This window comes from Doryrhamphus excisus, linkage group LG19, assembly GCF_037039965.1.
Source record: "Doryrhamphus excisus strain RoL-2023G ecotype Guam linkage group LG19, RoL_Dexc_Guam_v1.1, whole genome shotgun sequence".
Taxonomy (NCBI): domain Eukaryota; kingdom Metazoa; phylum Chordata; class Actinopteri; order Syngnathiformes; family Syngnathidae; genus Doryrhamphus; species Doryrhamphus excisus.
In genome coordinates, this window is record NC_136375.1 from 4884916 (window position 1) to 4911597 (window position 26682).

Sequence of the window (26682 nt, forward strand, 5' to 3'; positions counted from 1 at the left end):
TGAAAATATTCAATTTATTAACATTGAATCTTACTTGGCTGAAATTCATTTATTGAGGTTGGGTTTGGAACCAATTAACAGTGATAAACGAGGGACGACTGCAATCAACTCACATAACATAATCGTTATTATGTAATTTCCAGCACGACAACATATGACAGGATTCATGACTTTAAGGACCCCAACATTTTGAGACTATGATTTGACCTGTCTCGACTTGACTTGGACATGCACATCTATGATAGAAACTTGATTCCAGCCTTGAGATCAAACAATTGAGACTTGCAAAACACTGACTTGTATCTATACAAGAAATTATTCATTCATTCATTCATTTTCTACTGCTTTTTCCTCACGAGGGTCGCGGGGGCTGCTGGAGCCTATCCCAGCTGTCTTCGGGCGAGATGCGGGGTACACCCTGCACTGGTGGCCAGCCAATCACAGGGCACATATAGACAAACAACCATTCACACTCACATTCATACCTATGGACAATATGGAGTCGCCAATTAACCTAGCATGTTTTTGGAATGTGGGAGGAAACCAGAGTACCCGGAGAAAACCCACGCATGCACGGGGAACATGCAAACTCCACACAGAGATGGCCGAGGGTGGAATTGAACCCTGGTCTCGTAGCTGTGAGGTCTGCGCACTAACCACTAGACCGCACAAGAAATTATATTTTCAATAATTAGTCTACCCCTTGAGTTCATGCTTAAATGCGTACCTTAACGATTGCAATGAAACTATTACTTAATTTGACTTTAAAAGGTCCATGTGTCAGTCAGGCTAGCTGCAGCAAAAACACAGAGCCTGTGTTTATTTGTTTGTGAATAGCAAACATTTCAATAATTTGCCTATAAATGTCACTTTTATTAACATGCACTACGAGGGTTTTATGTCCATGTTTGCTGACATTCAACACCAAACTATGCACACACAACAAGGTGAATCCTGAATACAGAACACACAGGGCGCTTGATCAAGCCCCTTTATCAGTAAATAAATCAGTAGCGGTGTAAATATGTAAATGAAAGGTATCATGGCAGTGTTCCTTTTGTTGTTGTTGTTTAATTTTTTTTTTTTTTTGCATTGTGCCAAACTGTGTGCAAACTAACCTTGAAGATAAACTATCAACATGTTCCTTTCTTTAATAGACTACAATGAGAACATCTTAATTACGATGCCCTCAGAGACAGCGATAACATGGAATTAGCCTGTGTGAGGACACGCACAAATGCACACACACACACACACACACACACACACACACACACACACAGATGAAGGCTTGAATGGTACAACAAGGTGAAATCTTAAAGCCAATCTCTCTCTGCTTCTTCAACATGCCTCACAGATTAACACTTAGGTCGGTGGGGTAAAATAAAAGATGTAGCAAGGTCGAGCTTAAGGGAGTCTTTAGCCCAGACCGCCTTTAAGGGTTGGTTCCCACTTGGAGTTTTTTTGGTGTGAATACTGTCCAGGACTAAAAGGACCAGAAGAAACAGGCTGACGGAGACTGAGAGCCTGAGAGATGTTTACGACCCGCCTGCCAGTGGCGCATACCAGTCACCATTTGCATTTGAAGGTAAAGGAAATTGGGGTGCCTTGGGGTCTTGTTCATGAGTGAGGGACAGTTGGCACGTGAGGTCAACAGGCAGGTTGGTGCAGCGTCTGCAGTAACGCGGTCAGAAGAGAGAGCTGAGCCAGAACCTTTGATCATGAGCTTTGGGTCACGACCAAAAGAACAAGATCGTGGATGGAAGCAGCTGAAATGGGTTTCCCCATAGGGACCCACCCCACCTTCAAGTGGAAGGAGCCAGTTGAAGTGGCCGAGTATCTAGTCTCTAGTCCAGATGACTTCTGGATGAGGTGTTCCAGTTCCAAGGGCAGACCCAAGTCACACTGGAGAGATTATGTCTCACAGCTGACCCGGGGACTCCTCGGTGGAACTGTAAGAGGGTGTCCTGGAGACTGCTGCCCCCATGACGTGGGTAAATGGAAGAAAATGAATAGATGAGAAATTGTCCAGAATTTTCCAACGTCCTACTGCCAATGCGTCGCACCACTGCATGGCCTCAGAGATGACTGTGGCTTGAGCGTGGAAACCGTCAGCACTGTCAACTTGATGAATGTTAGTTTCCTGGTAGAAGGGCAAAATATGGGAGCTCCCCGAGGAAAACGGGAGGGTTGACACGTATGCTAGTGACGTCTAGATTGATAATGAAATATCGATACTTTTGATAACATCTCTTCATGCTCTAAAATACCAGATATGAAGTCATCAAATGCGAGCATAACCAGGTGGATGTTAGCAACACCTAATAGAAAGCAAAACAAGAGTTAAATGTAAACCCAAAAACGTAAATGCAGTATTGCAACAAACCTGGATCCAAATCTCAGCTGGAAAAATAGTAGCTGGTAAAAATTGTACCACAGAAACAAGTCAGAACCCTGAAGATGTCATATTGTTTTGGGTTTCCCGAGGTCACACACGGAGCACAATTCAGGTGCAAATTTATGCAAATGACAAAAATACAAGTGTGAACGGTAACCAGATCACAGTTGTAGGACAGTCAAAAATAGAAATTTATGACTTAAATCTTAATGGTTGATAAAGGTTGAACCAAGAGCAAATAATGCCCTCAAGGGCATTTAGACAATTATCTTCAGAGCAAACGCCCTAGGTTCGAATCTCCACTAGTAAGCATCATTGGTATTTGTCGGGAAGGGCATCCGGAATGTAAATCAGTTTCCGCTGTGGTGACTCCAAAATCAGGAAAAAGTAAAAAAAAAAAAAAAATAAACATTTGGGACATCATTTCAGTTTTTTTCATAAAGTTCCTTGATCCAAAAATGCAAAAATTCGACAGAATTTTCCCCATAGAAGATTTGATTTGTTGAGAAGATTTCTCAACCAATTTGGATCACGTCCAAGACAGATGGCTCAAATCACTGGTGAATTCATTTTTCAGCAAAAAAAAATTTGGCGCCATAAGGTGTCGGCCCTTTCTTTGAAGATGCCCTGAGGCCCCCCTCCTCTCTCACAAACATCAAAGGAATCCCTCATATCAAATTTACCACATCAGACAGTGCATCTTAACTTATTTATTTATGTCGGGATTTAATCTATGTAGAAACTTTGGAAAGTCTCTTCTTCTTCTTCTTCACTCGCATATTGGCTTTAAACAAGCATTACCACCCCCTGCTGCATGCACCCTGAATTACAGCTCGGATCTTTGACATGAACTACAAAAGTGGGCTTAACTAGTTTTTCTTTTAGTAGCATTGTTGCCATGTTGGTGATTTTGATGACATATTTTCCCAAGTCTGCTCTCGCCCCACCCCTGCCTACGTGCCTTTATAACACAGGCAAAACAGCAGCTGTGTCATGTGACTTTTTCTTAAAGTGATACGTGCACTGACACATGGTCGTGCTCACTTTCTGAGCTAATTCTGAGTTAATACATCGACGTGTGCAGTTTTAATTTATCCTGTACAAGAAGAGGTTTGATTTATTTGATTTCAAGTAAAGAACTTTTAGCACTTTTAAGAATACTTTTATTTCAAACAAGACATCCCAATAAGGTCAATAGGGGATACTGCACCTGAGTTCACACCTGAGCGACCCCCCCAAAGAAAATCCCCACACTGTACGGCGCGGAACAAAAACATGGCCCCTTCTTATGTAAGAATCCTGTCTGTCTTCAATCATTCAGCACATTTGTGCTATTATCCACATATCATGTTACCATTAACATAGTAGCATATTTATGCAATTTTAATTTTATCAAACTCTTCTTGAGTTTTTCTCGTTCAAAATTTGTATTTTTTCGATTCTTCATCGCAATCATCTAATTTTGATTGATTTTTTTCACCCCAAACCCATCAGTGTAACCTACAGTAGACCAGAGTACCGCTATTATCGCTATTATCTGCACACGTACACACTGCAGAGAGTTTGTGCATTCAGTAACCAAACCAAACAGGACAATAACAATAAAAGATCATAAAAATGTCTAAGGTCAGAACGTCATATAAAATCTACTCCACTTCTTGACAAAATATCTTTTTGCTAGCATTAGTAGGTAGGTGAGACGTCTATTATCAATCAATGGTAGTATTATAAGTATGTCTTTTAATGTAATAATGACTTGTGTAATCACAGATAAGAGAAGACAAATGTGGTAGGGAGTGACGGCTGAGAGCGTAATAATCACATAAAGATAGTCAACCATTAATGTACAAAGTGTCTTACATACGTTGGAGAGAACTCCAGAAAGCGCATTCAGCATTACAAAATATCAATCTCACTATGGGGAAACAAAAAGACTTTCTCGGCAAACTAGAAAGGACCTTTCAGATGCGACACACGCGCCTCTGCCAGGGCCTGGCGGAATGTTTGGGAACTCTTATCCTGGTGGTGAGTGTTCATTTTGTACATCATGTGATTGCGGTTCTAGAGCACAACGGCTGTTATCGCAGTGCTGATGGTGGCGTTGCATCTGCAAAGCATATGAACTCTTGGAGGGTTAATGGACAGCTGCAGACATCAGACAGTCCAGGGTTTAGATTTCTGTAAGATTTAGGCAGGAACAAAGCAGTTTCTAGGAGAAATGAAAGCATGATTGCGGATCTTCAGACGCAGTTGCAGTTTTTTTGTTGTTCAAGGGTGGTGGTTCTCAGTCAGCTCATATATTAGTCTAAATCAAGCAACACACTTAAGGTTTGCTTGGCTTCCCGTTTTTCACCTCTCTCAGTACTCTCTCAGTACACCTCTCTCAGTGCTTTTATTCTTAAGAGGCAGCCTCCATCTTCCTCATCTCCTTCAAATGAGCTGGAGATGACTCCTAACTTGAAGACTGAACTCTACATGTAGCCTAAGTGGTCTCAAATGTGACTCGTTTTAACCCTTCAGGGAGCTTGAAGGGCTGAGATGAAAGCAAAACGCATCTCCAGACAGAACACTAAAAGAAAACAAATGTGTTTCTCGGTGGCATGGGGACAAGAAAGGCACCAGGTGAGGGCGCTGTCGCTGACATTTCTTATTCTCTTCTCTTTTGGTGGGCAAAACCGTTCATTCCGGTCGTTCATTCAGTGTTCATTTCGGTCATTTCGGTCAATTGGTCGTTAGCCTGTGATAGACCTGGTCAGCCGTGTCGAGTCAGTCGGTTCACGCATGTTCACGTTTGTTCCGACTCAACAGCGCAACAACACGTGATGACGTACCTTGAAATCTGAAGTATTATGACAGCCCTCCGAATCCGAGCGTCTCAGCTCCCCGGTCCCGGCGTTACGACCGCCTGTCCGACACTGTGACCGCTGCACTCCCTACCGAGACTTGGTCTTTCAGTCAGCTAACTCCACCCACAAAGCGAGGCATGACGATAGGATAAGACAGATAGTCCCGCCCTGCAAAAGGAACGGTCAACTGACTTTCCAGCCAATCAAAAAACTGATTGGATTGCAACTGAACGGACTGAATGGGTATTTTAAGGGCGGTGACCTCGTTTATTTATTTATAACTAGTTCTTTTGACCCGTTCGTTCATGACTGACATACCACTACTGCTCTCACTATGTGTTTAGTCGTCATCACTTTCGGCAATCAAATGTGTCCTGCACGCGTCAAACTGTCTAACCAATCAGATGTGTCCCTGCATTGACATCGCACTTCCTCACTTCTTATATTGACAGAGATGAGGATTTGTGATGAAAATCACTCCTCGTCTCTCATAAACCAACAAAAATCACCCTTAAATCGGTCTTGGGCGTAACCTTTGCAAATATGCTGGAACATCAGCAACGGTTCACAATCGAACAATAAGGGAACATTTGCTGGTGTGTTTTTTATTTTTTGCAATCCTTTCTTTGAATCTGGGATGTGTAAAAATGGAAACAGATGGAAAACGTTAGGTTATTGTTGGTTAAGAGATGTAGGTAAATACACTAACCCACAATCACTGGAGCATTTTAAATCCTTATTGAAATCTCACTTTTATGGTTTGGCCGTTAACACGGGCTAATCTGGGCATTGTGTGCTTTTATTGTATTTATTATTTCTTTATTGTTTTTATTAATGTCATTATTCTGTGCAGTGTTTTACTTTTAGCTGCACGTCTAATTACTACGCATGTGTGTTTTTGTGTTTTATTGGCTCCTATACAGCACTTTGGCCAGGTAATGGTTGGAAATGTGCCCTATAAATAAATTTGACCTTGATCTTGACCTAATCCTAGTCCGGGTTGTTAGGCAGTAGTCTCAGTAGGGAAGTCCAGACTTCCTGGTATCTGGGCATTTCTTTCAGTTCTACAATATGACACCAAGACGTTCAAAGGCCTAGATTCCCAAGCTATCTCTCGATGTAAAGGACCAGGTCCATCCGTTCTCATTGTTTTGGTCAAGACCCAACACTCAAGACCATAGGTGAGGGTGGGAACATATTGTAGATCGACTGGTAATTTGAGAGCGACCGCATTTCTGTAGACACTGCGCCGATCCAACTGTTGATTTCACGCACCAGCTTGTGAACAACACCCAGAGATACAGAGAACTCCCCCACGTGGTGCAAGACCTCACTCCCAACCCAAAGGGTGCAATCCACCCTTGTCTGACTTTAGGACTGAAGAATACATTGAATACATTGACCTTAAAGGCCCATCATTCACAATCCTTATGTGAAACTTGAAACCATATTTCTCTCCATTTCCTGTGCATTATACAACAAGAAAACAAGTTAATATGAGCTAGCTAACAATGTATGTCATTGGAACACACCTATTTCAACTACAAAGCCCTCTAAAAACACCTCTAATAACGTTGCATGGTTTGATATCCATGCTGATATCCATATCATGCATTCAGGCGAGAGGCGGGGTACACCCTGGACTGGTGGCCAGCCAATCACAGGGCACATATAGACAAACAACCATTCACACTCACATTTATACCTACGGACAATTTGGAGTGGCCAATTAACCTAGCATGTTTTTGGAATGTGGGGAGAAAACCGGAGAAAACCCACGCATGCACGGGGAGAACATGCAAACTCCACACAGGGGGGATGAACTCAGGTCTCCTAGCTGTGAGGTCTGCACACTAACCACTAGACCACCGTCCTGCCATATTTTGATTATTTAAAACACTACCGAAACCTCTATCCGAGGCGCACTGATTTCACATACTTATGCTATTAGTTCCATCAACAGCTGCTGTGGTTAGCATTCTGGACTTTGGAGCAAACGCCCTGGGTTCGAATCCCCACTAGTAAGCATCATTGGTATTTGCCAGGAAGGGCGTCCATATAAAGTGCTAAAGCCAAAGTCAGTAACTCAAAAATCGTGAAAAAGCCAAAAGAAACAAACATGCTAGTTCCATCAACAACAGCAACATAGATACAGCAACAACACTTAGGATGCCAACTCTCCTTGGGATGGCTGTGTCTTCCAGCACAAGACGTGTTCTCCAGTCTTCAGGTAAAAACATGAGCTGGCTGACGAGGCCTAACTCCGCCAGGTAAATATAGTTGTTTTGTATTAGCTGCTGCAATAATAATATATTTAGCTTGGTTAATATACGAGTCAGATATGTAAATGAAACACTGTTTTTGAGGGGTTTTTTTGTGAGGGCTTCAGTGTCAAAATAGGTATAACAAAGAAAGCCTGATAAATCCTGGAGGGACCGCCTTTTACTCTGCTGGTCATGATCGAATGACATAAACATGACCTTGGTCAAAGGTACGCTCCCCGGTGATGACAAAAGAGAATCTGTTCGATGTCCAACAGCAGTAGCAAAAAGAACAAAAGGTTGTTTTCCTCCCTCCGTCCAGATGTTCAGCTGCGCTGCGGTGGCTCAGTGGATGCTGAGTGGCGGCTCACACGGGACGTTCCTCTCCGTCAACTTCGCTGTTGGAGGTGGCGCGGCGCTGGGCGTCCTCGTCAGCGGACCTGTCTCAGGTGAGAGATTGCAGGGCTCTATTTAAGGTCCAGTGGATGATCGCATTGAACCCTTGTGACTCGCTACTGCCCCAGCCGTCCGTGCCAGGGTGACAACTCAAACACGGATCTCATTGGCGAATATGACGTTCAGTCACCTGTTTGACCCTTTAAGACTAATAATTCCTGCTTGTGTTCGGCCAAGGTCAGGGGTGCAACCACCCAGGGCCACAGAGTGAAAAATGAAAGGATGAAAGGTGAACTGTTTTGGAAACCAACACGTAGACACAGTATACTAAGAAGTTATATATCTTTAAAAAAAACTGCATCTCAGCCTAGTGGTATCTGTTAGTATTATTAGTATCTCTGCTTGTGTTTTGCGGTTGTTTTCTTCCTACAATTTCCAAATATTTCAGCTTTCTTCTTAAAAAATCTTTGTAAATTTACTTCTTGTAATTACTTTTTCCCCATGATATTTTGACTTTATTCTGAATTCTTATTCTGAACTTTCCCTCCACTTAGGTGTCCAAAGGCGACAACTTTATTTTGATTTGTTTCTCATATTGGAACTTAAAAAAAACTTTTTTTCTTTAGTTCAACTCCATTTTAGCTTTTCCTCATTAATTTGATTAATTAATCATTTATTGTGCCGAATGGTTAGCATGTGGGCCACACAGTTAGGAAGTCCTAGGTCCGATTCTCGGATACTCCGGTTTCCTCCCACATTCCCAAAACATGCTAGGTTAATTAGCGACTCCAAATTGTCCATAGGTATGAATGTGAGTGTGAATGGTTGTTTGTCTATATGTGCCCTGTGATTGGCTGGCCACCAGTCCAGGGTGTACCCCGCCTCTCGCTCAAAGACAGCTGGGATAGGCTCCAGTCTACCCTGCGACCCTCGTGAGGAAAAAGCGGTAGAAAATGAATGAATGAATGAATTAATTAATTCAGCATTGAGATGTGCAAATGTGACAAAAATTACATCTTTTTTCCCATTTCTTTTGTTTTCAAATGTTTCTTCTCATAGCTAATTATGAATTTAGTTTAATCATATTTTGCTTTATTTTCATAACATTATAGCTTTTTTCTAGAACCTAATTTTCCAACAATTACAACTTTAATTGTTGTTTTCTCAATCGCAAAAAAAGGAGCCCTCTCTTCGGGCAAGAGGCGGGGTACACCCTGGACTGGTGGCCAGCCAATCACAGGGCACATATAGACAAACAACCATTCACACTCACATTCATACCTATGGACAATTTGGAGTCACCAATTAACCTAGCATGTTTTTGGAATGTGGGAGGAAACCGGAGTACCCGGAGAAAACCCACGCATGCACGGGGAGAACATGCAAACTCCACACAGAGATGGCCGAGGGTGGAATTGGTCTCCTAGCTGTGCGACCTGTGCGCTAACCACTCGTTTGTCTTGCAGCCTACTTGCAAAAATATTGCTGATTTTTACATTTTTGCTGTTTTTGTTGTTTTTTTTAAAGTTTTTTTTTAAGTTCAATTTTTAGAATGTACAGTGGGCCAATAATGGTCGCAAATGATGCTTGGGACAAACTTTGGACACCCCTGGCATAGGCAAAGTGAGGTCCACAATTCCAAGTCCAACGTTAGAATACACCTTACTTATGGTGGTCACATTTATACTGACTGAAGTTACCGATGGCCACATGATATTTATTTGTCCAATCATACTTGATTTGTGTTACCTTGTTTTTTTGTTTTTTGCACTTTACCTGCCCTTGTGTGCTCTTGTACTTTCATTGCTGTAAACCTGGAATCTCCCTTGGTGAGATGAACAAAGGCATCTTATCTTATCTTCTATCTTATCACAGGCTGTTTCTAAATTGTCAGCATTTGTCTAGTCATTAACAAACACATTTAATTAAAGCCGTGTTTGTCATCATATTTGTAGATATACATCTATTTATTCACAATACTGAAGATGCAAACATTTATCCATTCACATACATAAAACATATGCCTGCTTGTCCATTCACATAATATTCACATAATCCCAACACCAACACAATTAGCATTTTCGTTTTAATCGTTTACAGGCTAACAGATGTCACGGGTCGTTTGAGGCTAAGATAAGGCCAGAACGAACGCGGGAAGTGAATGGGCAGATGCGCATCCAAGTAAGAGCTCCCGTAGACCCACCATTACCATGGTTACCAGCTGTTGAAGCAGCAGGTGATGAAGACATTTTTTTTTGCCGAACATGAGGTAAACATTAGCATCTTCGTCACGGAGTAGCCATCACTCATTTCCTGAGGCGTCAGCTTGGCGGTGAGTAATTATCATCCATGGCTTGACAGAGCCCAAATATCAGCAAAGGCTAAACCGGCAGTTAGGTGAAGTGCAGTATTTACCTCCTTGATGGCTTTGCTGACGCACTGACAGTGAGCGAGCAATGGCGGGGGAGGAAGAGGAGGGGCCAGACGAAGGAACGTGGAGTTTCAAAGACACATGCAGCGAGAGGTGTCACTTTACCATCACTTTGCTGCGAAACCACGGCGCCTGTAATTGAAAGGAAAAAGACGCTATCGTCAAAAGCGCCAACACTACAAAAGCTCGCTTGTGCGCCGTCCTCCTCTAACGACTTGTTTCCTTGCTCGCGGCCTCGCAGCATCCCACAATTAAGGTGTCTCTCATCATGCGGCGATGACGACCTCTGAGCGGTTTTTCATGCCTCAGAATCTCAAGTCCAATGAGGCAATGAGCGACCACTTTGGGGATTTGTAATAAAGACGTGGAACGCTTGTTTTATGTGCACCACAAAGATGCTCATTATCGAAAATATTTCTTCTTCGCCCATCCAGGTGGCCACCTCAACCCTGCAGTGACTTTCGCTCTGTGTTTGCTCGGCAGAGAGCCTTGGAGGAAGTTCCCCTTCTTCTTTTTCTTCCAGACTTTGGGAGCTTTCCTAGCGGCCGCTATTGTATTCTGCATGTATTTTGGTAAGAAAACTCCGTGAGTTGTCATCACTGTCAGCAATCAGTACTTCTAAGTCCGAGTCCATGGTCTATGAACCCGAGATCGAGAATACGTTCAAGTATCTCGGTAGTAGTAGTAGTAGTAATAGTGCAATCATCCGTCCATACATATACAACATACTATGCAGTGAGACAAGGGGTGACAGGACGGGATGATTGGGCGATGAAGGGGGGGAAGAATGGGGGGCAACACTAGGACAGGGGAGGGGAAAAAAACAACAACTCCAAACTAGACTCTTTGATGAAGGAATACAGTGTAGGACTGTTAAAAAAAACCTTGGAATACAAATCGGCATACAGGTAAAAGACATTGTTCACACACATAGACACAAGACCAGCGCCACAAAGGGAAAATAGCCGATACGAGCAGTGGCCAGCCCGGCTACCTGCAGCCACTTACGGCGCAAGCCGTGGTCCCGTCATGCCCGCACCGGGGGGATTAGCGACGAAGGCTTTGGATGGGGGGTGGATGCCTGCGACGCTTCCCCTGCCCACCTGGAGTTCAGTTCGCAGGGTGTCATTGCGATACATAGTAGTTGCCATGGAGAAGTCTGTGGTGGGCCAAGAGAAGAGAAACAACAGGTGTCAATGAAGAAATGAAGGAGTGTCAGAGCGTCCCGCTGCAGCAACACCTTGGTTAGCCGTGGTGGGGACGCCGAAATCCAGATTAAGATTATTGTTTGGGTTAGTTCTGGCAACCACATTCCAATAGACCGGGCCACCCTATTGTCCATTCTGGCTTCCAAATTGATCCAACTGCTTTTGCAAAGCCGAAATCTTCACCAAGATGGCATCCTTGTTGTGATTGGCTGTCACAGTCAGAGTGTGAACGGCTTTGCCCACCAAATCATTCACGATGAGCGGCTGTGGGCCAACTTGATCCGCTGCCTTCATCATACGAATATGCGATACACCAGGAACGTGCCCAATCCAATCATCAACAGAACTGTTATCATGGTTCCGAATAGGTAGACGTCTTCAATGTCCTCCATGGAAAGAATCGCCAGGCACATGACCTTCCACTTTCCCCAACTGTCCATCACGTACCCGGCGGTGTACGTTCCGTCAGGGCAGACAGCTTCCCCCGAACCTGAGCTTCTCGTCGAGAAGATCGTGTCAATTGCGTGGAGGGACCAGTTGATCAATTCCATGATTTATTGTGATTGTGATTGTGATTGTGCGACAGCAGATTGCTGCACTGCCTGCAGTGATGTGGACTTTGCATCAGTCGGTTGTGTTGAAGACGGAGCTAGGACCAAAAGCAAAGCTCTCAATTTACGGGTCGATCATGAGTCTTGTGTAGTGACCGGAAGATGAAGAATATTGCGAGAGCTCTTATAATACTTCAGATTTCAAGGTCCATCATCACGTGTTGTTGCACTGTTGAGCCGGAACAAAGGTGAACATGAGTGAACGGACTGACTCGACATGGCTGACCAGGTCTATGCAAAATGGGGGTGTCACGGGCTAACGACCAATTGCCAAAATCAAACCAAAATCCATTTGTCGATCTCGTGTTCCATTCTTCCCTTACTTGTGAACAAGACTTGTCTCTTTGGTTCTCAACAAAGGCGGTCGCATCTTTCCCCTCTCCTCCCTATCCCTTATCTTCCCTGCTTTGCTTGCTTCTTATGTCTTGTCTAGTCTCGTCTTATACTTTCTCAAGAGCCTCTCTCTGCACTGCTCTCCAAAAACCTGGTCTCTCCACGCAATTGGCACGATCTTCTCAACGAGAAGCTCAAGTTCGGGGGAACCTGCCTGCCCTGACGGAACGTACACCGCCGGGTAGGTGATGGACAGTTGGGGAAAGTGGAAGGTCATGTGCCTGGTGATTCTTTCCGTGGAGGACATCAAAGACATCTACCTATTCGGAACTATGATAACAGTTCTGTTGCTGATTGGATTAGGCACTTTCCTGGTGTATCGCATATTCATATGATGAAGGCATCGGATCAAGTTAGCTTGCAGCTGCCCATCGTGAATGATTTGGTGGTACAAGTGGTCGACATGAGTTCCCTCCGTAAGGCGACTGGGCTCTCCCTTAGCGATAAGGTGAGAGGCACTGTCTTCTGGGAGAACTCGGAATAGAACCACTGCTCCTCTTTATTGAGAGGTGGCTCAGTCTCTGGGTAAGATACTTCCCTGGGGAGGTTAGGGCACACCTGACCGGGAAGACGCAGGACATGTTAGAGAGACTAGGTCTCTCAACTGACCTGGGAGACGCCCCAGGATCCATCAGGAGGAGCTGGAACAAGTTAACAGGGAGAGGGAAGACCTCAGATCAGCGGGAAAGATGGATGCATGAGCTGTCACTGTAGTACATCAGGGCTCACAAGTAAAAAGTACCTTTTGTGTTTTTTTTTCTATTGATTTCACCAGATGCAATTTGGAACTTTGGCCATGGAGAGTTGCTTCTTGTAGGGAAGAACGCCACCGCTGGGATTTTCGCCACGTATCCATCTGATCATCTCTCCACACTCAATGGATTCACCGACCAAGTCAGCAGGAACTGACTCTAGTAGTTAATTCATGAGAAACTTTGAGGATTGTTGATATTCTGCATTGCAGGTCATCGGAACAGCGTCACTTGTTACATGCGTCCTCGCCATCATTGACCCGCTCAACAATTCTGTTCCCCGAGGGTTTGAGGCCTTCCCCGTGGGCTTCGTGGTGACAATCATTGGCTTGTCCATGGGATTCAACTCAGGCTATGCAATCAACCCGGCTCGGGACTTGGGACCTCGCATCTTTACAGCTCTGGCGGGTTGGGGTCTTGACGTTTTCACGTGAGTTCTTTAGTGTCACAAAAATGCAAGCTTAGAAACGACACCGTGATCTCTCCTGCAGAGTGAACAACTACTGGTTCCTCATTCCCATCTTTGGTCCTTTCGCTGGTGCCCTGGTGGCGGTGATGATCTACCAGCTCATGATCGGATACCACCTTGGTGGAAAACCAATGTACAAGAAGAAGAAGAGGAAGATGCAGGAAGATGAGGAGGAAAGACTTCCTAACAATACATCCAATGAAGAAGCAGCTTGACTTTTATGCTGGTCGACCCGAATCGTCTTCACACCATCAATCAAACTCACTGAGAGATAAGAACATTTTCTCTGAAAAATATGTCATGTTTTCCTCTCTTCTTCAGACAGCTGGCAGGGGAGAAGAATAAATAAATGAAAAAGTCAAGTTTCAGGGCTACTTATTTCACACACAAACATTCATTCTCTCTTTGCTACCGCAGACCCTACTTTACCACAACAACCAAGAACAAATATTACACATGCAAACGGGTCCTGTAGCTGCCTTTTTGTTTGTCCTACAAAACTACTACTTAAACAAATACAACGGTACCTCAGTTTTCAAAACAAATTAGTTGCAAAATCTTAAAAGTACAAAAAGTCAAAGTTTTTGTTATTGCAAAGCTTGTTGGTGAAGATGGCGAGGAGCCGAGAAGGAGACCCACACTGATAACAACTTCTCAATGTCCATCGTTTGTCCATTGTTTTGAGTCCCCAACTGATCTGGGGACCGAGGACCTAACGTACCAAACTGTATTTTATGATGACCGAGAAAACTCATTGGACACTTAAAGATAGCAAAATGGGGGCGTTCGAAAACGGAGGTTTGATTGATGTTGGATCATTGATGTTGAGGTTTGTTTTCTGTTCCACATTCATTCATTCATTTTCTACCGCAGGGGTGCTTGAGCCTATCCCAGCTGTCTTCAGGTGAGAGGCGGGGTACACCCTGGACTGGTGGCCAGCCAATCACAGGGCACATATAGACAAACAACCATTCACACTCACATTCATATCTATGGACAATTTGGAGTCACCAATTAACCTAGCATGTTTTTGGAATGTGGGAGGAAACCGGAGTACCCAGAGAAGACCCACGCATGCACGGGGAGAACTCCACAGAACGGTGGAATTGAACTCGGGTCTCCTAGCTGTGAGACCTGCGTGCTAACCACTCCTCCGCCATGTCCCCCATTCATTCAATTTCTACCGCTTATCCTCACGAGGGTCGCGGGGGTCCTGGAGCCTATCCCAGCTGTCTTCGGGCAAAAGGCGGAACTGGTCCCTAGCCAATCACAGGACACTTATAGACAAACAACCATTCACACTCACATTCATACCTATAGACAATTTCATTCATTCATTTTCTACCGCTTTTCCTCACGAGGGTCGCGGGGGGTGCTGGAGCCTATCCCAGCTGTCTTCGGGCGAGAGGCGGGGTACACCCTGGACTGGTGGCCAGCCAATCACAGGGCACATACATATAGACAAACAACCATTCACACTCACATTCATACCTATGGACAATTTGGAGTGGCCAATTAACCTAGCATGTTTTTGGAATGTGGGAGGAAACCGGAGTACCCGGAGAAAACCCACGCATGCACAGGGAGAACATGAAACTCCACACAGAGATGGCCGAGGGTGGGAATTGAATCCTCGTCTCCTAGCTGTGAGGTCTGCGCGCTAACCACTAGACCGCCGTGCCGCCCTATGGACAATCTGGAGTCGCCAATTAACCTAGCATGTTTTTGGAATGTGGGAGGAAACCAGAGAACCCGGAGAAAACCCACGCATGAACATGCAAAGAACATGCAAACTCCACATGAGGGTGGAATTGAACTCCTTGGGAGTAAGACCTATATGATAACCACTCCCCCGCCATGCAGCCATGTTCCACATTCAATAAGTTCAAATTAGTCCCGCCTCTTCCTTTATTGGCAGCCAATGGAATTGCTGCCTTGCTTTGCGTCCTACCCATCGGTGGCATTCTGTCTTAAGATAAAACTGTTCTTCAGTTGTCTGAGAGAGCTGTGGAAGTATTAAATATTTATCTAAACATTAATTATTGAACAGGTCAAGCACAGTCTTGACGTGTTACCTAAAAGGTTTTACATGGTGTGTTCCGCCAACATGACAACTGACACATGCGCATTCCTTTCGCCGCAGGCAAGCAAAGTGAAACAAGCCCAATGACAGCTCACAGGACTTTTTTCTGACCGCACGGCGCTCTGTACCATGCAAATAGTGACATTTGCCACTTTGGAAATCCTCTCCAAAATGTTCGCTCGCCGCCATTTCGCTTCATCGAGCCGCAGGTGGTCGTCGCAACGCAACACTTGATCTTTATTTGAAAGAGCGCAGAGGGCAATGAAAGGTCTCCATTGTTTGCTCCAAATATCGCTCGCTGAAATAACACGAGCCTCTATCGGAGCAGCCAACTATCAGAAATGACATTTTTAGTGTCTGCAGAAGAAGATCAGTCTGTCAGGTCTTACAAAGGTTTAAACTTCACAGATGGATGTTTGACATTTGGACTTCCTCTCTGGCGTGACCTTTGCAGCCGCTCGCCAAACGTATCTGGTGTCAATCAACAGCACTTTGCTACAAAAATATAACGTTCATGGTGACCCGCCGGGGAGACAGGCTGCATTTTGATTGGAAAAAAAGAGCATCTTTGCTGGGAGTGAAAATGAAAAATCAATTTCAAATATGACAAGCTCTGCTGCCTTGAAATTGCATAGTTGCTAAATAAATGCAAGTGTGGAGTCGGTCTTGTGTGAATGTTTTGACAGGCACAGAAATAAGATCTTGTGCAATTATACAAAAATGCAGTGACTTTTAAACACAAAGAATATTCAACCGTTTTTAAAGTGCAAGGTAACAACAAGTTTTCAACAAGTTGAAATGTCTCATGTTGCAACACATGGAGATGAAAGTTCACTCCATAATGCAGCTACTTCACTTTACATGTGGCAGCCAAGCCAAGCTCTTGGGAGCACCGCCATCAAGTGGCCATACAATGAATTGCAGACATATTGCTCTGAAGAGAGTTTACATGTTCCTTGACCTGGGCCACTCAAATACGTCACAGCTGCGTTCTTACCACGACTCAGAGGAGAAAACGTCAACGGCAGCTGATATATTTACATTACGTATTTGTATAATATTGCATTACAGGAAATCGTCACATTTCCGGTTTGACGGCTGTCGTTTGCGCATTTCTGACCTCTTAAACCTCTCCGCTTCGTTCAATTGGCCAACACGTACAAGCATGTAAGCATACAAACATTTAAAGTGTGTTGCCTAATCACTCATAGTCACAAGTCTTCGCTCTTGTTTGTGTTTTCAGCATTGAGACCAGCGACGCAGCAGTTGCAAGACTTTACGGCAGCCGCAAAGAAGCTGCTAATGTCGCCAATCATAACGCTAATGCTAAACGTGAGCTGTTAGCTATAGTTTGCCGTATTTGTGGTGGCGTGTAAACCCACTCTTCATTGTTTTTGAGTTTGGCTATGTTGGTGTGTACATGACACACTGGGTCTGGCCAGGGTGTGTTGATTCAACGTTGCATTAGAGTGAAATAATGGCTCATAGTTATCAGACGCATTACATATTTGCCATGTTTGATGTTAGTCTATCATGGTGTGTCCGCGTAGTACACACATATAAACTGTTTTTAGCTGTAAGTCGTAAATACATGACTGTACTACAAATACAAACGGAATAGTGTCTTATTACTCATATCTTAATCACATTCCCACCACAATGATAAACATCGACATTTTTCAGAAGCTAAAGTTGCGTTATTAGAAGTTTGATGTTGTAGTTATAACAAAGGAACGTTTATTTATTTAATACCTCTGAAGTGTATAATCATAGCATTTCCGCAATGGGAGTATCGCCTGATGTTGTCATCCAATGAAATTGTCGCGTTGGCACAGTAATATTTGCATGAAGTTTCATCCAATCCAGAGTAAGCGTTGGCACATTAACATTTGCATGAAGCGCGTTGGCGTCTATAAGTACTGTGGTTCTGCATCAGTGTGAGCCATTCGCCTGAGGGAAAGTGTGTCCTCTTGTCCTACAGGATGCCTGAACCAGCCAAGTCCGCCCCGAAAAAGGGCTCCAAGAAAGCCGTCTCCAAGACCACGCCGAAGAGTGGCAAAAAAAGGAGAAGGAACAGGAAGGAGAGCTACGCCATTTATGTGTACAAGGTGTTGAAGCAGGTCCACCCTGACACCGGTATTTCATCGAAGGCCATGAGCATCATGAACTCTTTCGTCAACGACATTTTTGAACGCATCGCCTCCGAAGCTTCCCGTTTGGCGCAGTACAATAAACGCTCCACCATCACGTCCAGGGAGATTCAGACCGCCGTGCGTCTCCTGCTGCCCGGTGAGCTGGCCAAGCACGCCGTGTCTGAGGGAACCAAGGCTGTTACCAAGTACACCAGCTCCAAGTAAATCAAATGACACCATCCACAATCCAACGGTTCTTTTAAGAACCACACACTTCCATCTTAAGAGCAAACCAACTCCTTAATCACAACACTGATTCTTTTATATAAACCTTGTCTTGAATGTATATGTAATTTAATGTCTTTCCTTGATTTACAACATCCCTTTTTGCGGTTTAACCCCAGAGTTGTGCCATCAATTATGTCATGATTAATTGAAATGGTCTGAAGACTTATTTAGTCAGCTATTACTGATGATAATGATCCCAACCGTGTGCAAAATCCTCTTATGTATCTGGTATATTTTTCAACGCTGTGTATTTCACATTATTATAGCATAAAATATAAAACATTTATGAATCAAATACATTACTCACCAATTTATACTTAAACCTTGAAATATACTGAGGGAGCGGTGTAAGTTACAATAGTTACAAAGCTACAGCCAATACAACAGGGAAGAAAAGAGCATGTGATGATATAACATGGGAAACTGCTTTTTTTAAACAAATGAATAAAACAGTGGAATTATTTTTGCCTCAATTTACTGTTTTCATTTGGGAATCAATTTTAGAGTTTTAAGTGCTGGTATCGAAATTAGCGCCATTCTATTATCAAGCCACATTACTGCAATTGTGTTATAATATTAATGATACATTTAAATAAGCCAGGTCCATCCATCAATTTTTATTATCAATACATATAATCAATCAATATAATCAATACATATTTTCCTGTTTTCGATAATTGTTGAATATTAAACTGTTTTAGTTGTAATATGCATCGTATAAAAGTGTCAGTGTAATCGAGCTCCGTTATTTTTTAAACTAGCTGCAGTATGTTTTCAAACCAGCAGGTGGCAGCAGGATCCCTTAGACACGTCACGTTGTCGGTGATTGTCTCGATTCAAATTCTTTTCTTCCAATAGTTGACCATCTCCTGCGCGGGCAGCTCCTCCCACTGACCAATCAACGCGAGCCTGTTTGAATATAAGTAGTAGTAAACCTGCTTGAATGCTACTTTCTCTCTCTTATTGTATCGAGATGGCAAGAACCAAGCAGACAGCACGTAAGTCCACCGGAGGCAAAGCCCCCAGGAAGCAGCTGGCAACCAAGGCTGCCCGTAAGAGCGCCCCTGCCACCGGCGGCGTCAAGAAGCCTCATCGCTACAGGCCCGGTACCGTGGCCCTCAGGGAGATCCGTCGCTACCAGAAGTCCACTGAGCTGCTCATCCGTAAGCTTCCTTTCCAGCGCCTGGTCAGAGAGATCGCTCAGGATTTCAAGACCGACCTGCGCTTCCAGAGCTCAGCCGTCATGGCTCTGCAGGAGTCCAGCGAGGCTTACCTGGTGGGTCTCTTTGAGGACACCAACTTGTGTGCCATCCACGCCAAGAGAGTCACCATCATGCCCAAAGACATCCAGCTGGCCCGTCGTATCCGTGGAGAGAGAGCTTAAATGTAAAAGTTCTTGTTACCCCAATGGCTCTTTTAAGAGCCACCACGTTTTCAACTAAAGCGATTATTCCTGATTTTACCCAAGGCGATGTGTTGCCACAACTAGTTAGAATGAATGTACTCCCATCTGTCCAGCAGGGGGTGCTAAATAACCATGAAATATATTTACCACATTACAATATTGTAGTGCATTTACTCTCTAGGTGCATGCAATAGAGTAAGACTGAGGGAACTAAAAAAACAAGGTAAATACCTAATAAATTAAACCAGCATAATTTAGATACGTAGTATTGACAAAAGTTTAGGCCACGTGATTACCAAGAAGTCAAAACTTCCCATTTCCACTTTCATCACAGCCCCTTTCACCATTCGCGGCTGGGATTTTGCCAAATAGTGAGGTCAGAGGTATCGGGTCCATTTCTCCCACACCAAACTTCTCCAAACATGCATTTATGGAATTTGCAGTATACTCCCTTCCCACTAAAAGTAAAATGCATTAGCGAGGTGTGTTGACTGGAAAGCCGGGCTTGCCTGCTCAATGAAGGTACTTGTAGTTGTACAGCTACAGACTTTCAGCTTAAACTCTGATATGAAAGGGTTGCTGTTTCACAATGAAACTAATTCAGAGATGATTTATTGAGAACCGGATGGACTTGGGAGAAAGTCATTTGAGGAGCACTGCGGCAAACCGCTAGCATTCACTGATTAAATTATCCATCTACAAGCAAACTCACTTTGTGAGCCGAACATCAGAAATAAAATTCAATCTGAAATATACATTTGGCCAGTGTTAGCAGTCCTTGTGTGAGTACTCAGCCTTTGTATATAACAATATTTGCCGGAGTAATAAGCATTCCGAGGTGTCAATCACCTACAATAAGTTAGTTTTTGGAAAAAGAAAGGTCGCCATGAAAACACATCAACACTCCCGCCCAGTGGCCGCATGAGATACAGCATGTCTCGTGACCACACTGATGATTGGACAACTGTTTCTCCGTTTTAGCGAGCCAATCACCGAGCAGCAGGTTGGTGCTTAAATACACTGCTCTTGCTTACTTGGCTCATCTGTACCGCAAAGGTAACAACCTCATAAACTACAAGTGATCATGTCTGGACGCGGCAAAGGCGGAAAGGTTAGAGCTAAGGCCAAGACCAGGTCTTCTCGTGCCGGGTTGCAGTTCCCGGTTGGTCGTGTTCATAGACTGCTCCGCAAAGGCAACTATGCCGAGCGCGTCGGTGCCGGCGCTCCCGTCTACCTGGCTGCAGTGCTCGAATACCTGACAGCTGAGATCCTGGAGTTGGCTGGAAACGCAGCCCGTGACAACAAGAAGACCAGGATCATCCCCCGCCATCTGCAGTTGGCCGTCCGTAACGACGAGGAGTTGAACAAACTTCTCGGCGGAGTCACCATTGCTCAGGGTGGTGTCCTGCCTAACATCCAGGCTGTGTTGCTGCCCAAGAAAACCGAAAAGCCCGCCAAGAAGTAAGGACTCATGTGACCACCCCAACACAAACGGCTCTTTTAAGAGCCACTCACTACTTCTTGAAGAGCAATTTTCAATTTGATTTGCTATCAGTGTACATGTGCACTGGCACAATACGCAGTGTGCAATTTTGGTGTCTGATTTCCAAGAGTTTTGCTGATACTAGTGTGCAATACAAAATTTAAAAGGAGAGGGGAGTGCATACAAGAATCTGACTTTTTTTAGTGATTTGCCTTTTGGAATATTTTTCAAGTTTGGCCAGAGTTTATAAGTAAATAAAAAAATATTTTATTAGCACAATAAAATTATTGTATTACAGCCTTCTTACAAATTGTAAAATTTGGTCTTGTTTCTGCCATGAAAATATAACCAATATAACCTTTCTTTCTGTCTTTGGTAAGCCTGGGCTTGCCCGCCTGGCTGGGCTGGCAGGTAGTGGTGAGCAGTGATGGCCAAACAATATTTAAATACAAATTGGTGGTATTAAACTATTCCAAAAGGATGTGATGAAATGCATACTAACCAAACCCATTTATTCCATAAAATAAATATTCAAATAAATGTTATAATGAATTATAATTTTACGTAGAGAAACTGCTGTTTTTCTTCAGGATGGCATTTATTGCTTGTTTGTTGATATTGTCTTTCCATACATCTTTATATTGCCGATAATGTCTTTCTTCACCCGCATTTTCCTGGTTTCACTGTTAAGTTCAGTCTGTAAAAATAAATGAATAAATATCAGTTTCTCTAATATTTCAAAATTCAAAACTTTGGGGGGGGGGGGGGGGGGGTATGAGATGTGTACAACACAATACTGTACATCACATGCCCCATTGTAACATAACCACACAGTGTATGTCAGCCGAGGCATTGTTTTTGCTCCTGTAATAATAAATAATAAATCTGATAATATTCACTAAATTGATGTGTCCATGCTACTAAATTACTACATTGCAACATCTACACTAACGGGTTGGCTAGAATTTGTATTTTAATCATGTTGTGGTTGTAGTTGGTGTACAAGGGTACATACATTAAGTGAGTTGTTTGTAATATTTAGGTGAATTTGATGATCAAGATATAAAGGCAATTTAGATGAAATGGAACAAGCCGGCATTAAGTGACAGCGTGTGCTATCAAAAACTAAGTCGCTGTTAATATTTCTTAAATACATAGGATTTGTGTAATACTTGCCAATAGTAAAATGATAATATGTTGCTTGCAATAACAACAACCTCTCTCGTGGCGTCACAGTAAAGCTCTTCCTACATGTCCTCTCTAACGTCCGCTTTTATGTAATAAAATGAGCCGCAAACTGGTTCCCAATTCAGACGACGTGCTCGTTTTCATTCATTCAAAATGTCTGGACGTGGTAAGGGAGGTAAAGGCTTGGGAAAAGGAGGCGCCAAGCGTCACCGTAAAGTTCTCCGCGACAACATCCAGGGTATCACCAAGCCCGCCATTCGCCGTCTGGCTCGCCGCGGTGGAGTCAAGCGTATCTCCGGGTTGATCTACGAGGAGACTCGCGGTGTGCTGAAGGTGTTCTTGGAGAACGTCATCCGTGATGCCGTCACATACACCGAGCATGCCAAAAGGAAGACTGTCACTGCCATGGATGTTGTTTACGCCCTGAAGAGACAGGGACGTACTCTGTACGGCTTTGGAGGTTAAATAATTCGCTCATTCAAACAACCAAAAGGTCCTTTTAAGGGCCACTTCACCCTTCTACTGAATGCTCACATTCCTTGCAAGTTAATGTTTACTGAGTTGCACATGTACTTTTTAAGAGTTTTCCATACACAGAACGCCAATAGGAATACTAACCGCCACGGGTATAGTTTATGCTCGGAAGAGACAAGGACTTACTCTGTACATTTAAAAGCAGAAAATAAAGGTCATTTTTAAGGCCACACACATTCTAAGATAATTCATCTAAAAAAATTACACTCGTAACTAACTCAATAGAGTAAGATTAAGTCTCCAATTTTGTTCGAACACATCAGAATTTATTCAAGCATTTTCCCTGTGGTGGAATAGGTGAACCTAAATAAAGTGAACAAAACGTCAATGATAAAGTGTGTGCATCATACCTTTAATTCTACCAGACCATCTTGAAACTGTTTTCCTGACATCTGAAAAGTATTACTGGAAGATCAATACATGGCATACATTTTGTTGTAAACTACCTAATAGTGGACTGCTAATTGTCGGTAAATCTGGTGTAATGCATATTTTGAAACGCTTGAACCCACCTATGATGCACTATGTTGGACTTGGTGTCCTATTGATATGCAATTTGCAGCAATTGATTAAATATAACTGCATAATCTATGTCATTTGATTCAAATTACAACTACACTCGGCGAATACAATATAAGCAATCAAAGCAATTGAAGTACATAACACGGTGCACGGCTTAAAAGCAAATGTCTTTGCTGATTGGACAACAGTTTCCCCGCCTCAGCGAGCCAATCAGCCAACAGCACTTGTGTATAAATACACTGCTCCTGCCGGCTCATGGCATTGCATTTGTTGCTACCAGAAACAAACGCTCATACTCAACATGTCTGGACGAGGCAAAACCGGCGGCAAGGCCAGAGCAAAGGCCAAGACCAGGTCTTCCCGTGCTGGGTTACAGTTCCCCGTGGGTCGTGTCCACAGGCTGCTGCGCAAGGGAAACTATGGCGAGCGTATCGGTGCCGGCGCTCCCGTCTACCTGGCTGCAGTGCTCGAATACCTGACAGCTGAGATCCTGGAGTTGGCTGGAAACGCAGCCCGTGACAACAAGAAGACCAGGATCATCCCCCGCCATCTGCAATTGGCTGTCCGTAACGACGAGGAGTTGAACAAACTCCTTGGTGGCGTCACCATTGCTCAGGGTGGTGTCCTGCCCAACATTCAGGCTGTTCTTCTGCCTAAGAAGACCGAGAAGCCCGCCAAGAAATAAGATGAATTCCTGAGACTCCAACCACCACAACGGCTCTTTTAAGAGCCACCCATATCTCACTTAGGACATATTCCTCTCAGCAACTCATTGCTAACATTTACACTTTGTGTTAAGACCATATTCAGCACGGAAACTTTACTGCTCTAATAGAACAATTTAAGTGAGCTATATAATATTTTCCCTGAATGTATGATATTGATATAATGTATGGTATAATTTATATTATACCATATATGTCCACCAGAACAGTTTAGTTGGACGTATATTTTCAAACACATGCCTCATGATATATTACAATGACATGGTGTCTGATCTTAAAATAGAGGAGGTGGGAGCCAAGTACTGTGTCCCTTAAGTGCTAACGTGATTAGAATGTTTTGTATGCTACTAAATGAAAAGGACAATATGATTGTAAGTAAGACAAGTTAAGCACTTACAGTTCACGTACAATGAACATGCTACCATAGCATATATTAGCATTTTCCTGGTTTTATAGATTACTATGTCCTACCATTCATACAGTATTTTATATTCTTATAGAACAACAACATATAATCACGAATAATAGATTAGCCATGTCAACTGAAGTGCATATAATCACGAACATTAGCTTTTGTTTGTTTCTTTCGGCTTTTTCCTGGTTTAAATTTAGAAAGAAAGAATTGTGTCTATAGGGAGAGGGCATGGGGGAAGGGCTGAAATCAAAGACTCGATGACGTCACATGTTCTCTCTTACGTCCGCAGTCGTATGATAAAGACTGAGGCCAACAACTCTAAGGACATCATTCTCCATTAGAGCTTGTCGAAAACCAGCGAACTTCAAAATGTCCGGAAGAGGCAAAGGAGGTAAAGGCTTGGGAAAAGGAGGCGCCAAGCGTCACCGTAAAGTTCTCCGCGACAACATCCAGGGTATCACCAAGCCCGCCATTCGCCGTCTGGCTCGCCGCGGTGGAGTCAAGCGTATCTCCGGTTTGATCTACGAGGAGACTCGCGGTGTGCTGAAGGTGTTCTTGGAGAACGTCATCCGTGATGCCGTCACATACACCGAGCATGCCAAGAGGAAGACTGTCACCGCCATGGATGTAGTCTACGCTCTCAAGAGGCAAGGCCGTACTCTGTACGGCTTTGGAGGTTAAATAATTTGCTCTTCCCAACAACCAAAAGGTCCTTTTAAGGGCCACACACTCATTCTGAGAGAATGCATTCCTTCAAAAGAATTACACAAACTACTTTTGTTCCAAGGCATCAAATTTCTTTTTTCTTTTATTTTGCTTTGTATGCCTTAAAGGCATACGATGGCAAACTATGATTATGAAGTATTTATTAATGATTTGATTTCTGAGCATGTGTACAAGGTTGACTGGACTGGAATACAACCCAGTTCCATGTGTTCAAAAAGGAATAGGAAGAAATTATATTCAGCCTCCCCCAAAATGCATTTGTTCACTTAATATACTTCAAATGTACTCTTTGCCATTTTGCAATACATACTAAAACAATAATGTGAATTGTTCTCAAATCTTAATTCTTAAAATTATATAAGGCATACATTGTGTACTTTTGGGGAAAACAATGTTTGTAGCACAGTTATTGTGCTTTAATCCCATATATCTACCCAATTATATATGGTAACAGAACAAGAGAGAATGGAGTCAATTTTGCTTCAGCAAAAATTCCCTTTCATACAGTGGCATTCCTTGCCACTCTATGTTGTATATATTTTTAATGTGTGAGTCTAGTGTATTTATTTTCCTTTGGATGAAATCAATGTCTCTTTGTGCATCAACATCCTTTTTTGCTACTACCAAATAGCAGTATTTTGTTTTAATTTGGTTCAGGGATAACCTGTTAACTCTTTATTTTGTGTAGTCACTTCATCTTTATTTATTAGCCCTTGTGTGCTTTTTACAGACCAAAATGCAGTAGTATCACCTGCAAAAAATACTAGCGATGGGTATTTTGTGGCTCTACAGATGTCATTTATATGTAGAGAGAATAACTTCCCAGTATTGACCCCTGGGTTACACCGCAACATGCATTTAAGCAAACAGACGTGTATTCTACAAGCTTCACTCATTGCTTCTTCTGTAGCTTTTTGCCCACTTCAATATTAGCCCTCTATTAGCACTTTGATACCAAAACTATCTAAATTGTTAATTAAAATATAATTTACTGTATTGAATTTGTTCAATCCATAAATAGGACAGCTGCACACTTTCTGTGGTATATAGCGTTGGTCATTCTCTTAGTTATTTTGATTGACGCCAAGTGTCAGCTCTGTATCCATATTGGCAGTCCATAATATTATGATATCAGAATCAATTTTTGAGTCTAAAAATCTGGTATCGAAAGTATCAATATTTTGGCACATCACTGGAAGGTCGATAGATTATGTATATTGATACCATTTAATGTTATTAATGTTATTATGGCGACAAGAGGTTTGCATCTTTCCAGTTGCATTTACTACATGCTACAAAGAACTAATTATGAAATACAAAAACAAACAACCATGTCAGTTAGATCAAAAGGTCCAATTTACAGTAGTAAATAGTAAAGTAGCCATTGCATCAGCAAACTGAGACTGACTGACTGAC

At 43.1% G+C, this 26682-nt stretch overlaps 7 protein-coding genes across 7 annotated transcripts; all 7 read left to right on the forward strand.

Moving 5' to 3' along the window:
* The first annotated feature begins 4315 nt into the window (after nucleotides 1-4315).
* On the forward strand, nucleotides 4316-14004 carry LOC131106986 (aquaporin-3-like). Its single transcript, XM_058056596.2, has 6 exons — nucleotides 4316-4423; nucleotides 7828-7954; nucleotides 10767-10904; nucleotides 13320-13438; nucleotides 13509-13726; nucleotides 13788-14004. Exons 1-6 carry the CDS (start codon nucleotides 4316-4318, stop codon nucleotides 13978-13980), a joined length of 903 nt encoding a protein of 300 aa, XP_057912579.2. The 3' UTR covers nucleotides 13981-14004.
* Nucleotides 14005-17803: 3799 nt separating this feature from the next.
* LOC131106993 (histone H2B-like) lies at nucleotides 17804-18725 on the forward strand. Its single transcript, XM_058056604.2, has one exon. The coding sequence runs from the start codon at nucleotides 17831-17833 to the stop codon at nucleotides 18203-18205; it is 375 nt and encodes a 124-aa protein (XP_057912587.1). The 5' UTR covers nucleotides 17804-17830; the 3' UTR covers nucleotides 18206-18725.
* On the forward strand, nucleotides 18182-19803 carry LOC144902109 (histone H3-like). Its single transcript, XM_078799019.1, has 2 exons — nucleotides 18182-18201; nucleotides 19242-19803. Exon 2 carries the CDS (start codon nucleotides 19242-19244, stop codon nucleotides 19650-19652), a length of 411 nt encoding a protein of 136 aa, XP_078655145.1. The 5' UTR covers nucleotides 18182-18201; the 3' UTR covers nucleotides 19653-19803.
* An 848-nt stretch (nucleotides 19804-20651) lies between these two features.
* On the forward strand, nucleotides 20652-21265 carry LOC131106989 (histone H2A-like). Its single transcript, XM_058056600.2, has one exon. The coding sequence runs from the start codon at nucleotides 20758-20760 to the stop codon at nucleotides 21136-21138; it is 381 nt and encodes a 126-aa protein (XP_057912583.1). The 5' UTR covers nucleotides 20652-20757; the 3' UTR covers nucleotides 21139-21265.
* Nucleotides 21266-22482: 1217 nt separating this feature from the next.
* On the forward strand, nucleotides 22483-23339 carry LOC131106998 (histone H4). The gene has a single exon (XM_058056608.2). The coding sequence runs from the start codon at nucleotides 22498-22500 to the stop codon at nucleotides 22807-22809; it is 312 nt and encodes a 103-aa protein (XP_057912591.2). The 5' UTR covers nucleotides 22483-22497; the 3' UTR covers nucleotides 22810-23339.
* A 340-nt stretch (nucleotides 23340-23679) lies between these two features.
* On the forward strand, nucleotides 23680-24532 carry LOC131106988 (histone H2A-like). Its single transcript, XM_058056598.2, has one exon. The coding sequence runs from the start codon at nucleotides 23702-23704 to the stop codon at nucleotides 24083-24085; it is 384 nt and encodes a 127-aa protein (XP_057912581.1). The 5' UTR covers nucleotides 23680-23701; the 3' UTR covers nucleotides 24086-24532.
* Nucleotides 24533-24762: 230 nt separating this feature from the next.
* LOC131106995 (histone H4) lies at nucleotides 24763-25540 on the forward strand. The gene has a single exon (XM_058056606.2). It carries the CDS (start codon nucleotides 24910-24912, stop codon nucleotides 25219-25221), a length of 312 nt encoding a protein of 103 aa, XP_057912589.1. The 5' UTR covers nucleotides 24763-24909; the 3' UTR covers nucleotides 25222-25540.
* Nucleotides 25541-26682: the final 1142 nt, after the last annotated feature.

Excerpts from the sequence above, each read along its gene's own strand:
- LOC131106986 (XM_058056596.2), top strand. The coding sequence starts at position 4,316 with ATGGGGAAACAAAAAGACTTTCTCGGCAAACTAGAAAGGACCTTTCAG. Across the intron at positions 13,439-13,508 it reads TCAATGGATTCACCGACCAA|GTCATCGGAACAGCGTCACT; the intron begins GTCAGCAGGAAC and ends TCTGCATTGCAG. Across the intron at positions 13,727-13,787 it reads TGGGGTCTTGACGTTTTCAC|AGTGAACAACTACTGGTTCC; the intron begins GTGAGTTCTTTA and ends TCTCTCCTGCAG.
- LOC131106993 (XM_058056604.2), top strand. The coding sequence starts at position 17,831 with ATGCCTGAACCAGCCAAGTCCGCCCCGAAAAAGGGCTCCAAGAAAGCC.
- LOC144902109 (XM_078799019.1), top strand. The coding sequence starts at position 19,242 with ATGGCAAGAACCAAGCAGACAGCACGTAAGTCCACCGGAGGCAAAGCC.
- LOC131106989 (XM_058056600.2), top strand. The coding sequence starts at position 20,758 with ATGTCTGGACGCGGCAAAGGCGGAAAGGTTAGAGCTAAGGCCAAGACC.
- LOC131106998 (XM_058056608.2), top strand. The coding sequence starts at position 22,498 with ATGTCTGGACGTGGTAAGGGAGGTAAAGGCTTGGGAAAAGGAGGCGCC.
- LOC131106988 (XM_058056598.2), top strand. The coding sequence starts at position 23,702 with ATGTCTGGACGAGGCAAAACCGGCGGCAAGGCCAGAGCAAAGGCCAAG.
- LOC131106995 (XM_058056606.2), top strand. The coding sequence starts at position 24,910 with ATGTCCGGAAGAGGCAAAGGAGGTAAAGGCTTGGGAAAAGGAGGCGCC.